Below are 13,717 nucleotides of genomic sequence, written 5' to 3'. Positions count from 1 at the left end.
ATTATTCTCAGGAGTTACAGGAGTACTTACTAACAGAGCTTCTGCATTCGTGCCTGGTTCTCTAAATGGAGACTTTCAAAGGTTATTCAGAACAAGCCAGATTATGCAGAAAGCTGTGTTACAGGGGAGTATTTTAAGTTGTGAGAGTACAAATCTTACATAAAAGACAATAAACCTACTTAATATTTGCCCTAGAGCTTTATAACAGAGCATAAACCAATCTATTCTTTCCTTTGAGATACTGTATCTTCAGAAATGTTCACTATACAAACATTCTTGGAAAAACAGTACAGAACAACTATCAGTATTTCTGCTCATAAGTTGTGTACAAATGTGAGACCTATACAAATGTGAGACCTCTAAATATCTACAACGTTAAAAGAAAAATCCAGCCCCCAAATATGCTAATTTGAGATTCACTCATAGATTTTTGTATTCTATTATTGTCATTGTCTGTTTTTGTATAAAGTTTATTAGAACTTCATAAAAATGTAGGAAATCTTTCTATCTTTGTTTATCCTCTAGAGAAACTGAGGCAGTATATTTATTTGTTCTTTTAAATGTTCAGGATAATTGTGAAAGCAAGGCTCTATTTAGAGGTACACATCACTGACTACAATTTCAATTATTCTGTGGCTAATGATCTGTTTGAATTTTCTCATGCATCTTGAATTGATTCTAGAAAAACTATTCAAAGAAAGTCATCCCTTTCATTTGGAATTTTTGAATTAAATATCATGTAGTTATATAGTGAAACATATCACAAACTTGCATAGTGATATTTAAATCTTTTATTTACAGGGATGTTTTCATTCTCTATCTATATGTTTTTCTCTTTATCTTGAACTGTCAAAACTGTTCAAAGAACCCAACTACTGTATTAATGAATCAGACTGAAGTTTCATGACACGTGTGAATGATAAATCCATTTTTTCTCACCTCTGTTATTAAAGGCTCCTAAATTACTAATGTAACTGTTCTTTTTTCTCTAAAGCTCAGGTAGCAAAGTACAGGCAACTAAATCTGACCTACAATCTGTTCTTATAAAATTTTATTGGTACCCAGCCCTACCTATTCACTTATAATTTTACCTATAGCTTCTTTCCCAACACCCCAGCAAAAATATGTAGTTGTGAAACAGTAACGCATTTACCATCTGTTTCAGAGAAAAAGTCATTCAACCTCTTTTCTACAATCAATATATTCATGGTGAAATTCCCTATTCATGGCTTATGCTGTATGCAAGTACTTCTGGGACCAAAGACCTCTGCTGGTAATCTCTTGGGCTGTACAATTATCCATCTCACCTATACTTTATCACTGACCATGGACGCTCAGGCTTTTTTTTGTTTTGTTTTGTTTTTGTATTTGTTGAACTTGAATTTGTAAATTTTCCAATTTTGTTTGATTAAAATAGGAGAACCAGTGCCTATTTGACTATGGATTTCTCACTTTTGTTTTTTATATTTTAAAGAGATTAAAAGAAAACAAAACAATAAAAACAAACCAACAAAAATAGGATTTCAAAGCAAGATAGGAAATTAACAATGGTCACTATGTTGTATATTGTTATCCTCGAAATAGTTGCTCAGATGACAAGATAAAGGCATGCAAAACAGATCAAACAATATAAATGCTCACTTTTTTCTATGAACTAATAGAAGTAGTAATATAATTATCTTAGCTATCTTCTGTATGTATGTGTGTGTATATATATATAATTTTTTCTTGTTCTTTTCTCTTCTTCCCCTTCCCAGTTGTTCTTTCCTTTTGAGCAGTTCCTTTTCCTTTCACAATATCTACTTTAACTTTTGGATCTCATTTACTCTTTCAGTTTCTTATACAAGGGAGACAATATGTTTACATGAGTTTGATTTATTCACTTGTGAGTATGCTTTCTAATTGTATCCATTTATCTATAAAAACCTCAAATTTGTCTTTCTGTATAGCTGAGTCATACTCCATTGTACAAAAATACCACATCTTTTTTTATCCATTCCTCAATTGATGGGCGTTTATATTTGGCTGCTTTTCTTTGCTCTTAATTATCCATTAGTTCCATTTCATAGTTGGCTAACTTCCAGAAATTCCTCAGATTATCTGGCTTGGTACAATATTTCTAGAAATAACATTTCTAGAAAATAACATTTTTCTCACATGCTTCATCATCTTTGGTGTCCACAGAGGACACTTCCCAGGGGCTTCTCTCTCTCTCCTTGGATACCGAACTCCAAATATGCTCAAGCCCCTGATATAAAATGGTGCAGGTCTGTTTATAACTTATGTACATCTTCTCTATAATTTAAATGATTTTTACTTTTTTCATAATACCTAATACTTTATACTGTACTGTTTAGGCAATTAGGACATGAAAAAGTATGTACATGTTCAGTATACCTTTTTCAACATTTTCAATCCACATTGATTGAATTCACAAATAGGAAACCTATGGATACCAACAATCAACTGTAATTTTGCAAGGGAAAGTAAAAAGTGCTCCCTCATAGTCTTATCATGGGTTGTAGATTACAGGGCACGAGGCTATCAGATCACATTTATACACAGTGAGAAACAACAACAAAATTCTCCAAATCCTCAAAACTCGTATTCAATGGATCCTGAGTAGCCCTAAAACAGACAGCCCTATTCAGGTAATAAAGGTCATGCAAAGTAAGCATTACCAGTTTTTTAACCAATTTTTATAACATAATTTCTCAGTGACTAAAAAGTGAGGCCCAAAGTTACTTTTAAACAGCATAATAAAGCTCTCTTTCTTTTATTAAGTATTTCTGAGTCGGTCTTTGTGTTCCATCGATGGTTAATGAGAAAAATTTCTCATTAGTGTTATCAAAAGCTCTCTGGGAAATGCCTCATAACTTTACAATTACTGTTAAAGTACAAAATGCTTCTATCTCTTGTTTAATGATTTTTCCCAAAGCTCAATAATAAAGAAGAGGAAAAATTTTCACTGGGTACCAAGCCTCCAAAACAAAATAGTTTTGCCAAAGAACTTTCAATCTGAAAAATTAAATTTGTCATATTTTCAAAGACTGACAATTCAGGGATGCACATCTGAAAGGCTGTATCTTTACTACTAGTCCCGGTGATATTAAACATGCAGTCATAACAGGTCTCAGGGTAAGAAATCAGATTTTAAAATAATTATCTTAGTTTATGTATTGCACCATAATTGCGAGCAAGAACTAAGGAAAGAAATTGCTCAAGCCATCAACCCTGATCTCTAGTCCTAAAATTAAACTACTTTAAGGACTGAAGTTCATTTTAAAAACTGCTCATGATATTAGTAATTTTAATTAAAAACACACTCCAGCAAATGGTTACATTCATTTTTAAAAGGAGGAACACTAAAGGGATTTCAACTTAGATGTGCACACTTACATAACCCAAAGCACAGGTTTAATGGCATGCAAAGATTAACTTCTCTAACATGTACATTACTATCAGTTACAGAACTAAGACATTACATTGAAAGAAACTGGCTGGTTTGTCAAAACATTCCAATTTTTACTAAACTGTGTTTTATAAATTAAAGAAATAAATGCTTTCTTCACAGCCCATACTGTTTCTACCTTTCTATACTTCCCATCTCATACATGCACACAGACACACCAAAGGCGCACATGTGCACACAGAGTTATAAACCTTTAAACAAAATGGAAAACTTAAAAAAATATTGAGAGAAAAGAAAGCTAAATTTTGTTAATTAGTGATTAAGTTAAAGCCCCTGGAATGTAACTTTAGTTTTCAGAACAACAACAAAACATTCAAGAATCAAACCAACATTTTTCATGGGGGGCAATTGGAAATTTCTTACATATTGATACTTGGAAGGTGAATTTGGTTTATCTTTCAAAAGTTTGACCTAGCAATTTTATATCTGGAATTTCACCCTGGGAAAATGGGGAGAAATGTGTACTGTAGGGATATATCAACCTGTTTACTGCCATAGTATTAACAAGTCAAAAATTTTTAAAAAACAATCTATCCAGTCAGTATTGACAATAAGGAGGAAGAGGCAGAAGAGAAAGAAGAGGAGAAGGTTGAGGAGGAGGAGAAGGGGAAGGAAAGGAAAAGAGAAGGAGGAAGATATTACAACACACTGGATTAGCTGACATGGATAGTTTATCAATATACAGGAATTTTAAACAAAACAAGATACACTAAAATGTAAAGTACACAGTTAAACATGAGTGATAGAAATGGAGGAAGGGGTAAAAAGGGATTGGTGGGGAGTAGGCAGTTCCCTCCCCTCATGACAAAGACATACCTGAAAGCCACAACAGAACAATTATGTCTATCTACAGCTTCCTGTGACAGTCATAAAATAGAAAATGGATGATGGATGCATAAAGCATTGGCTAAAGAACAGATGAAGAAAATAATGTGATAAGAATACAAGTGATACGGTGTCATGGCTGCCCTGACCACAACGTAGTGCTGAGAATTTCTGTCCCGGCTAGACTGCTTACTGAGACTTCTACGGCCTACAGGCCTCATGGAAGGACTCTTGCAGACCGGAAAGACACACAGTGGTGATGCTGTGGGACGGAAGCCGGGGAAGGGATGGGGTCGGGCTGAGGTCTGAGAGGAGGCGGCAGAATGAGCTCTGGGAGCTGCAGCCTCCCGCCCAGCTCCAGACCCCGAGGTCCTCATGGCTTTTCCCTCGGCGGGGTCAGGTCACCTGTTAATGTTACCGCGGGTGCCTCAGGGTCTTAGGTCTCCAGACGCGCCCACATTGGGCTTGTCTATCTCTAACGTAGAAAAGAGGAAGACCAGCACTAAGAAACACTGTATTGCAGATCTTTTAATATATTATGGAGGATGTCAAAGATGTAAGATCTAGCCAATTGCTCAGTACACACAATTAAGTTGCCATTTGACTCTTCCGGGAGAACATGGCGGACAGATAACAGCAACTACCGGCGGCTCTCTGAAAGACTCGGCTCAGAAGCCAGGAATGGTGCGGACTAAGGAGACATAAGCAGGTGGAGATATGCTCTGCTGACTCAGGAATGAACTGGGCTGAGAGAAGCCAACTTGGAATGCAGTCCTGGTGCTAAAACAGGAACAGAAAAGACTCGGTGTGGAGGCTGGAACCGCGCCATTGTAAGCCGCGATTTGGGTTTCCCGCCGCGCAGCGGCTGGCTGCCTCTACAGCGGCTCGGCAAGGAGAGAGACGCGCGGAAGCTCTGAGAACGGCAATCTGCGAACGGCAGGGAGGTGTGCACTGACTTGAGGTGAGGTGAGTGAGAGAAACTGACACTCTACCACAGTTTGACTCCAGCAGAGGACTTTCTGGGCCCGGGCAGTCCTGCGGGAGCAGGGCGCGGTGGCGACTCCAGTCACACATCCCCCTCTCGGGCGGGATTGGTGAAAAGTGCCTGGCCTGCGTGACGCTGCCGGCGGACCTGGTAGACTGTCCCAACCCAGATCCCAGAGCCTGACGGTGGCCGGGAGGGGAGACGCGCAGGCTGCCCGGTCCGTAACTCCCTGGTGCGCAGCGGTGAGCGGGAACACCTAACTGGCGCAATTCGATCAGGCTGTGGCTGACTGGGAGAGAAGCTGGGCCTCTTATATAAGCTTGCATATATAAGGAACAGAGAAGAAGAGGCAGCATGGGAAGAGGCAGCAACAAGAAAGGCTCCTCGGCCCCCAATTCTGAGAAACAGGCAATAGCAGACACCGCACCAATACACATAAGGCACCATATAGAGAGCCTCATAGACCAATTCAGGAATGAAGTTATCAACGACCTGAAGCTAGAAGTATGCAGAATAGTTAGAGAAATGCTAAGCACCATCCAAGAAAAAACAGGTGGTGGAATGGAAGAACAGAAAAAAAGGGGAGAATTGTTTGATGGAGAAAACAGAGAAAGCATAGAATACGTGAAGCAGGTTCAAAGGGACTACCAAGATACTAAGAAGTCTATCGAAGACTGGCATAACAGCTTGAAAGAAACTAAGGACAGACTATCTGAACTGGAGGGCAGACTTGTAATATGGGAGAATGAAATGAAAAACTTCTTAAAAATAACAAAGAAACAAACAGCAATAATACAAAGACAAGAAGATGATAAGAGGATCCATAACTTAAGGATTAAGAACATAAAAGAAGAAGTAGGGATGCAAACAAGTGAACTACAAAAGCTACTCACAGAAATAATCCAGGAGAATTTTCCTAATTTAGCAAAAGGTAAAGATACTCAGATGTATGAGGCATACAGGACCCCAGCTACCTACAACCCAAACAGAGCAACACCCAGGCATATAATAATAAAAATTCCAGAAATTCAATACAAGAACAGAATATTAAAAGCTGTAAGAGACAAGAAACAGACCACTTACAAGGGAACACCCATCAGAATTACAGCAGATTTCTCTGCACAAACCATCAAATCACGAAGAGCGTGGGGGGAAATAATTCAAGCATTGAAAGATAATAATCTCCAGCCAAGATTGAGATATCCTGCACAACTGTCCCTGGAAATTGATGGAAAAACAAGGTGCTTCCAGGATAAAGAGGAACTGGGGGAATTTGCAACCACCAATTCAACTCTACAGAAAGTATTGCAGGATATTCTAAAAAAAGAAAAATACAAAGAACCCAGAAATAGTGGCGGGGAGGCCACAACAAATGGAGCAGAGAACAAAATGAAGAAGACAAACTGACAGCTACTGACAGAAAAAGAGCTCAACAGAAATGAGGCAGAGAAGATTGGATGATAGGAACAGCTATTTTGGAGAAAATGACATCTTAATAGGTAATACTGATTTAGTATCATCTGGTTTTGAAGTCTCATCTAGCTTTTGTCCTTCTGTCTCCAATGATCTAAATAGGCTGTATCTTATTGGATTTTATTATGTACGATAGTATAAGCAAAAACCTTTTAAAGACAAGGAGATTATACAGAAACCATTGTTCATTTTCTGTTAGTCGATTCTAAATACTCTGTAATGCTGTCATTCTCTTGAATGGTTTTACATTGTTTTGATATACTTAATGCTACAGTATACGAAGTTGTACTCAAGGATTTCAAAGAAAGAAACAATATGGTAACTACTTTTAGGTTAGGATTATCTGGTGGTGAAACACTATTCTGCTTAAATGGTTATGTTTTGATCTGCGCTGTTTCGTTGTTATGCCCTCTTTTATCTCAATCTCCACTCCATTATTTACTTTTTTATCTTTATCCTTTTAATTAAAGGAAAAAAATAGCAGGATATATTATAGTAACCCATTTTGACTTTTCATTACCTTGATTTAAAGCCCTGTATTACTCTCACCATCTGGTTTTTAACTGATGTTCCCCTATTCTGTTTTGCTGGATAGTATCAGGTTCGAAAGTTTAGGCATCAGCTGTGAAGATAATGAGATTCATTATGACGCCCATTCTTGTTGACTTTTAGCTACTTTTGAAGACCTACAATGTCTCCAATGTTTTGGTTTTGTCGGTTTTATTCTTTACTGTTTTGTTCAATTGTATTATAACTAATGATATAGGCAATTCTATTAGAGATAGCGGGAGACATTATGGTAACCATTGTTGATCACCTGTATTATGTTTTTACATTATCTATTATGTCCACCCTTTTGACTTGACCGATTCTGTTCTGTTATGTCACATTTGGTTTTACTCTCTTCCAAAAAAGTAATAAGAACCGTGGGAGCAATGAAACCCAAAATGTGTAATAGTCATGGTACAAAAGAGAGGAAAAGAAAGTGCTCTAAACTATATAACTGCATGTATATTTAAGTGTATAAGATAGAAAATGATATCACAGAGTTTTATTGGATCAATGAACAGAACTGTTTGCAGTATCATTGATGGAATGTCCACTTTACAAGCTTTAATTTTGTGACTTGAACAATTATTTCTAAGATGACAATATGTAATCCATTAACTAGTGATTTCCTACTGTTCATTTTTTTTCTGTAAATCTGTATAACTTGTACCCTTTCCCTGCTTTTTTTTTCTTTTCTCCTTAAATAAAATTAAAAAAAAAAAGAATACAAGTGATAAAGAACATAAAACAAAATGCTAAGTATAAACTAGATTTAGAGTAGGCAGAAGTTACTATAAAAATCTTTCAAATTTTCTGTAAATTTTTTTCATGATAAATTCTTAGGGAAAACTCATATGAACTCTGTGCCACATTAGACACAAATGTCACTGTCATCAGTTTCATAGCATAGCAACAGCAATGCTTTGTCACATTGTGCTTAAATTTTGCCACATTTTAAATGAATTGTCTCCCCCATAAAATTGCTGTCTTGTTTTTCTCAGCTTTGTTTGCTCCAATGTAAGCTCCAGTGTTTAAGGCAAGCCTAGATTCCTTTTGCAGCAGTAGTAGCCCTAAAGATGGATTTATGTATTAGTATCTCTATAACTGAATTAATTCCACTCCAAATATTCTTTGCATTAGTGTCAAGGTGTTTAGAACTGTATAGTGCAGTTGGGTTCAATGCCGCCCATTCATGTGCGCCCTGAATCCTCTCCTCTCACACTCCATCAGCCACTTTCAATAGTATTTTACATACTTTAACTAACTTAATCCTTCTAACTACACTACGATGCAGTTATTGTCTCTATCCTTGCTTTGCAGATGATAAAACTAAGGGCTAGAGCAGTAAATTAGTTTGCCTATGGCCTCACAGCTAATAAATACATGGCAGGGGTTCAGATTCAAACTTTCAGAATTGCACCCTAAGATTCCTTTTTCTTAATCACCTGCAACAATTAACAAACAACTAAGGAATTTAAATGTGAATTTCAGAGAACATCTGAATCACAGTGTAAAAAGTTTCAGAGCTGGAAAACATGAAGTACAGTAATACAGAAAGGAGGATGAGAAGTTCTAAGACACTACCATTAATACAGTTCTACAAGAAGAAAATAGAGGAAAACGGAGGAAAGAAACTACTCAAATCAGAAATAAGGATTTTCCAAAATGGAATAAAAACATGTAAATGAAGAGTCAAGCCATTTATTTACTCTTCAGGCTAGTAAATTTGAAAAGCAGGGTAAAACCCTGTAACTGTATGCAGTATTTGTCAATAATTTTTGTCTGGGAAGCAAATTCATTGATTTTTTTTAAAGCTATTCTTTCATCTTATTTATTGTCTTCATCTTTAATGTATAATACAGAAGTCAATCTTGAGAATAGTAAAGTTGACATAAACACCTATAAAATGTCATTTGCTGTTTTCAGCAATATCTAGTAATCACAAAACAACAAGCTGGAGGCAAGAGACAGTTAAAAGAAAAAACTCAGAATTAAAGGAAGACAAAGATGTTTGAAAGAAATTGAATCATATAACTTTAAATTTACTAAATAAAAATCAATACCCCAGCTTCCTAACCATGGAAAATCAAGACTGGGCCTTCCTCCAAAAATAAATAGAAAACGATGGATGAATAAATGAAGTTTACCCCTTCAAGTTGCCTCAAGTCTACAAAAATACCTGTTTTTTATGAAAATCCTTCAGGGCTGTTTCGTAGCCTTCCTCCAGCCTACTGAAGGCAATTCCTACATCTGTAGTCCACCATATCTGTGAGCTGGTCAGCGCAACCTGAGCTGGGAAATCGAAAATCCACAGCTCCCTGGGTTTTTCCTCATAGGCTGTGATGGCTTCGGTGATAGACTGGCGCACGGTTTCTTGCATGGTCTGTTCAAGCTGCAGAAGCCAAGTTTCCACCTTGGGAAGCAAAATGAAATGTTATAGCAAAGATTTAACTATAGAAAGACCATTCCATCCTCCCACAGGCTCAAAGGCATAGAAAAGTAAGGCCTCATGTGAGTTCAAGTTAACCCAAGTAGAAAGCTACAAGAGAGATAATTCATAGGGGAGGCTGAACCACTGAGGAAGTACTTTTTCTGTACAAGGCTGTCTTCTCTGAAAAGTACTGTTCAGTGTGTTTTATCTACTGGCAGGCTGGTAGCTTCTGCAGCCTAAATAGAGTATATGTTCTCTATTATTTGCTCCTCAGCTCTGAAGACAAAGGGACTTTAGATCATGGGAGAAACCAAACAACACAGCTGCCTATAGAGTGGTGAGGCATATTCTAGAACAGTGGTGGCAAACCTATAGCATATGTGCTGCTTTTCCTTTAAGACAAAACATGTTAATGTATGAGGTTTTTTCTAAACTAAAACCTGAGTATTTAATTTAGTTTTTCTAAACTAAAACCTGTGGTTTAATTGGTGTGTTGACACTTTATAATAAATATGTGGGTTTTGAGTTGCTGTTTTGGCACTTGTCTCTAAAGGGTTTGCCATCACTTTCTAGAGCTTTGAGGAAAATGGAAAATTCATTTTTTAAAAATATATCTGATAAATTTCAATCTCCTAAAAACTCTTTCTCTAAAATCTTCACAGTCCTTAATTTTAAACCAAATTGTTTTTAGCAATGATCTTAATTATATTCCCTACTGGTTCTAGTCTTCTCACTTGTCAGAAATTAGATAGAAAAGAGAGTATAAGAGATAGGACAACTGCTGATTTGTGAAAATTAATCTTTTTTTTAACAATTTCAAGTTTATTTGCTCACACTAATATATCTTAGACAGTTTTCCATCCTGTTCAAACGTGCTTTGTTATAGCCATGCATCTTTTTTCATCTGATGATATCACATAACTAAATGCATATCTGTGTTATGTGCAAATCATTGAGCACAGCAATAAAAATGATTACATTAAATACATGCAAAGGGTCACATAGGATGCTACAATTGATTTCTTTCCTAGCTGCTGTGAAAATGGCAGCAACATTCCTAGAACTTCTTCAAAGCAGGGAATAAGTGACAGGTGGTTAATAAACTGGCCACCTTTTCTTTTGAAAGAAAAAGGAAGCATTGCCCTGGCCGTGGCCCAGCATTTCACATTAGGAGTCCACTCCTCTGGCTGCACAGCTGGGCCTTGTTAACCTACATGAGTTCAGATTCCCTAATCTAATCAATGGGGCCCTGTATCTTTCCTTTAATCACGTAGCTCTGAATGTCACCGGGCAACAAATATTGTACTCAAGAAATTGGACATAATTTGAGCATCTACCATGTATTTGGAGATTTCTGTCTGCATATGGTCATCTTTCCCAACAACTTTCCAATCTACTTCTGAAGACCAAACATGTTTGCAAGTCAACATATCAGCTCATGTGCAGATGACTGTGTAAAAATGGCAATTTAGTGCAATTTCAGAGCCAAACTCAAACGAGGGGCTTGCTTGTGGGATATTTCCCCTTCCGATACTTTATATATCTGATGACCCTCCATGATGACAATTACTGCCTCACATTGTTAGCAATTATGTGCCCATCCATTTTTCAATGAGCTGAAAAGCTTCCCAAGGACAAGGATGATATCTTATTCATTTCTGGGTCCCTAAAACCCTAATGACATCTACTGCATAGTGATTATTTCATAAACACTCAAGAAATACAATATAACAGACCAAATTGGGGTGGACCAATTATAAAACTGTTGGAAAAGTTTAAACAGGCAAAATAAAAAGCATCACTGTATAAAACAAAAGCAATTGGATAGTATATACAGTCTATGCTCACAAAAAATCTCTAGCATAGGTTGTTTGTATAGAATATATTAGAACACTAAAAACTTTCAATATCAAGGTTTTCTGCTGGTGACAATCACATCCATCAATTGGACTATCCTCCTCTGGGCCCCATGCCAGTACATGAGCTGTCTGCTAGGGAGGCAGCAGACAGCAGCACACTTTTGTCAAGATAGTTTACAGTGACTTTTTCTAATCACTATAATAATATCCTAAAAGCCCAAGAGATCAAAAACTATATTTTAATCAGAGTACTCTGCCATCTGCTTCCCCATTGTTTGGCAGGATTTTTCCTGGTACAATATTAACATGAAATAGAGAAAAGGAACCCCTTGTAAAATAAGATCACCATCACATTTCTTCAAAGAACACTTTATGGAAGTCCTTGCCCCAATATAATTGGTTCTCTGGTGTAGGATACTCCCTCAGTTACTCTGTGGATTAAGTCAAACTGTACAAGCATCATCATAAAAAGATGCAACTCACTTAAATTAGCTGACTGCACCAAAAAGCTCTGTCACAAATCATAATGAGTCATACTTTTGGATAACTGTTAAAATATTCCTGAATATTTGATTGTGAGAGTTAAGAATATTTGAAGTATACAAACTACAGTATGTGAAATTAGCTTGGTAGCTAATCAGCTTTGCTTACGAGTATCCATTTGCAACATTCACATTGGAATACTGAACAGCAAAGCATCTTTAAAATGTATTACTCCACATTGCTGTTTCACTCAAATCCCTCTTCTATTCTGTGTGCTACAGTGAAAACAAACTTTGGAGAAGGACAAATGGCCGGGTTGCATTTGCTACTACTTCTGGGTCCACTCATCCCATCTGTGACAGTACCTCTGCCTGAACTGTTAGCATCTCTGACATTCTGCTAAGAAAGCCAAATGAAAAAACAAAACAAAACAAAACAAAACAAAACCAGGAAGCATGGGAAAATAGCCTGCTGCCATAACAGAAATGTGTAAATAGGTGTCTCCCAGCACAAAATCCACCAGAGCTTGGTCTGACATGACTTGGATTTTTCTTGTTTAATTGAACCTTTTGAAATTATTCTGAGGATAATCCTCTGCCATAGAAAACTTATAATCAAAACTTTTTGTTTTTATAGTACTGGGCATTCACTCTAGAACCTTGTACATATACCGGCACCTTGCATGCTAGGCAAGCACCCTACATTGAGTCACATTCCCACGTCCACTAATAATCCCAACTCACATGGCCTATGCATTCACACTCAGCTGGGAACGAGACATGTTCCTTTTCTTTGCTGTACATTCCAATTGCTCTGTGTGCAGAAATATCCTGATTATCTTCAAATTGCAGATCTGCAATGCTGTCGAAGAGCTTGGCAAGGTGATGTGTTACCTAAGACAAGAGTAATAGAGAAGAATGTTTGTTTTCAATGTAGGTTGGTACTCTTGAGAGGACACCCTATGAAGTCACAAAACTTTACAGAGCACTGGAGTTGTCTCAAAATGTTTTTCCTCAAAGTAAAGGACACCTCTAAAAATCTGTACTTCAGATTTACAACCAAGAAGGGGAAAAGACCAGACTTGTATCACCAGGCAAGTGGCTGTCATCTTTCTTGAGGTAAGTAAAGGCCAGAGATAGGCCCAGAGGAAACATCGGAAGTGTGAATAAACATTCTCCCCTTAACTGTGGTGCAAATATAAGCTGGTGTGGAAAGTAGTTTCATGGTTCCTCAAAAAGTTAAACATAGTATTACCAATGAACCAGCAAGCAATCCTACTCCTACTCTATCCCTAGAAGAACTAAAAACAGGTTTCTATATATCTATGTTGACAAGAGTATTATTCACTGTAGCCAAAATGCCCATACACAGATAAATGGACAGGTGAATCAAGGTATACATAGACAACGAAATATTGTTCAGTCAGAAAAAGGGAAACATCAAGCAAAATGAAAGCAGCCAGTCATAAATGACCATTATTGAGTAATCCCAATTTAGAGGAAATACCAAGAGTAAGTAAAGTCATAGGTACAGCTGACTGGGAATTTGAAGCATCTGGGGAGAGAGGGTTAGGCAGAGTGACTACCAAATAGGTATAAGTGTTTCATTTGGGATGACGAAAATGTTTTGAAATTAAGAGG

At 37.1% G+C, this 13,717-nt stretch overlaps 1 protein-coding gene across 6 annotated transcripts in view; it reads right to left on the bottom strand.

Moving 5' to 3' along the window:
* Dnah11 (dynein axonemal heavy chain 11) overlaps positions 1-13,717 on the bottom strand; it is a 298,369-nt gene that overhangs the window by 199,211 nt on the left and 85,441 nt on the right. For all 6 annotated transcript variants that reach the window (XM_063239334.1, XM_063239325.1, XM_013152435.3 and 3 more), the window contains exons 29-30: positions 12,821-12,970; positions 9,484-9,717 (exon numbers count right to left, since the gene is read on the bottom strand). In XM_063239334.1, coding sequence (XP_063095404.1) covers positions 9,484-9,717; positions 12,821-12,970 — 384 coding nt within the window. The remainder of the gene's footprint in view (positions 1-9,483; positions 9,718-12,820; positions 12,971-13,717) is intronic.

The sequence above is a fragment of the Cavia porcellus genome, unplaced genomic scaffold (assembly GCF_034190915.1).
Source record: "Cavia porcellus strain 051 isolate PalLab524CR breed Dunkin Hartley unplaced genomic scaffold, mCavPor4.1 scaffold_2, whole genome shotgun sequence".
NCBI lineage: Eukaryota > Metazoa > Chordata > Mammalia > Rodentia > Caviidae > Cavia > Cavia porcellus.
The sequence above is the reverse complement of the archived record's forward strand: the minus strand, read 5'-3'. Positions and strand labels throughout refer to the sequence as shown.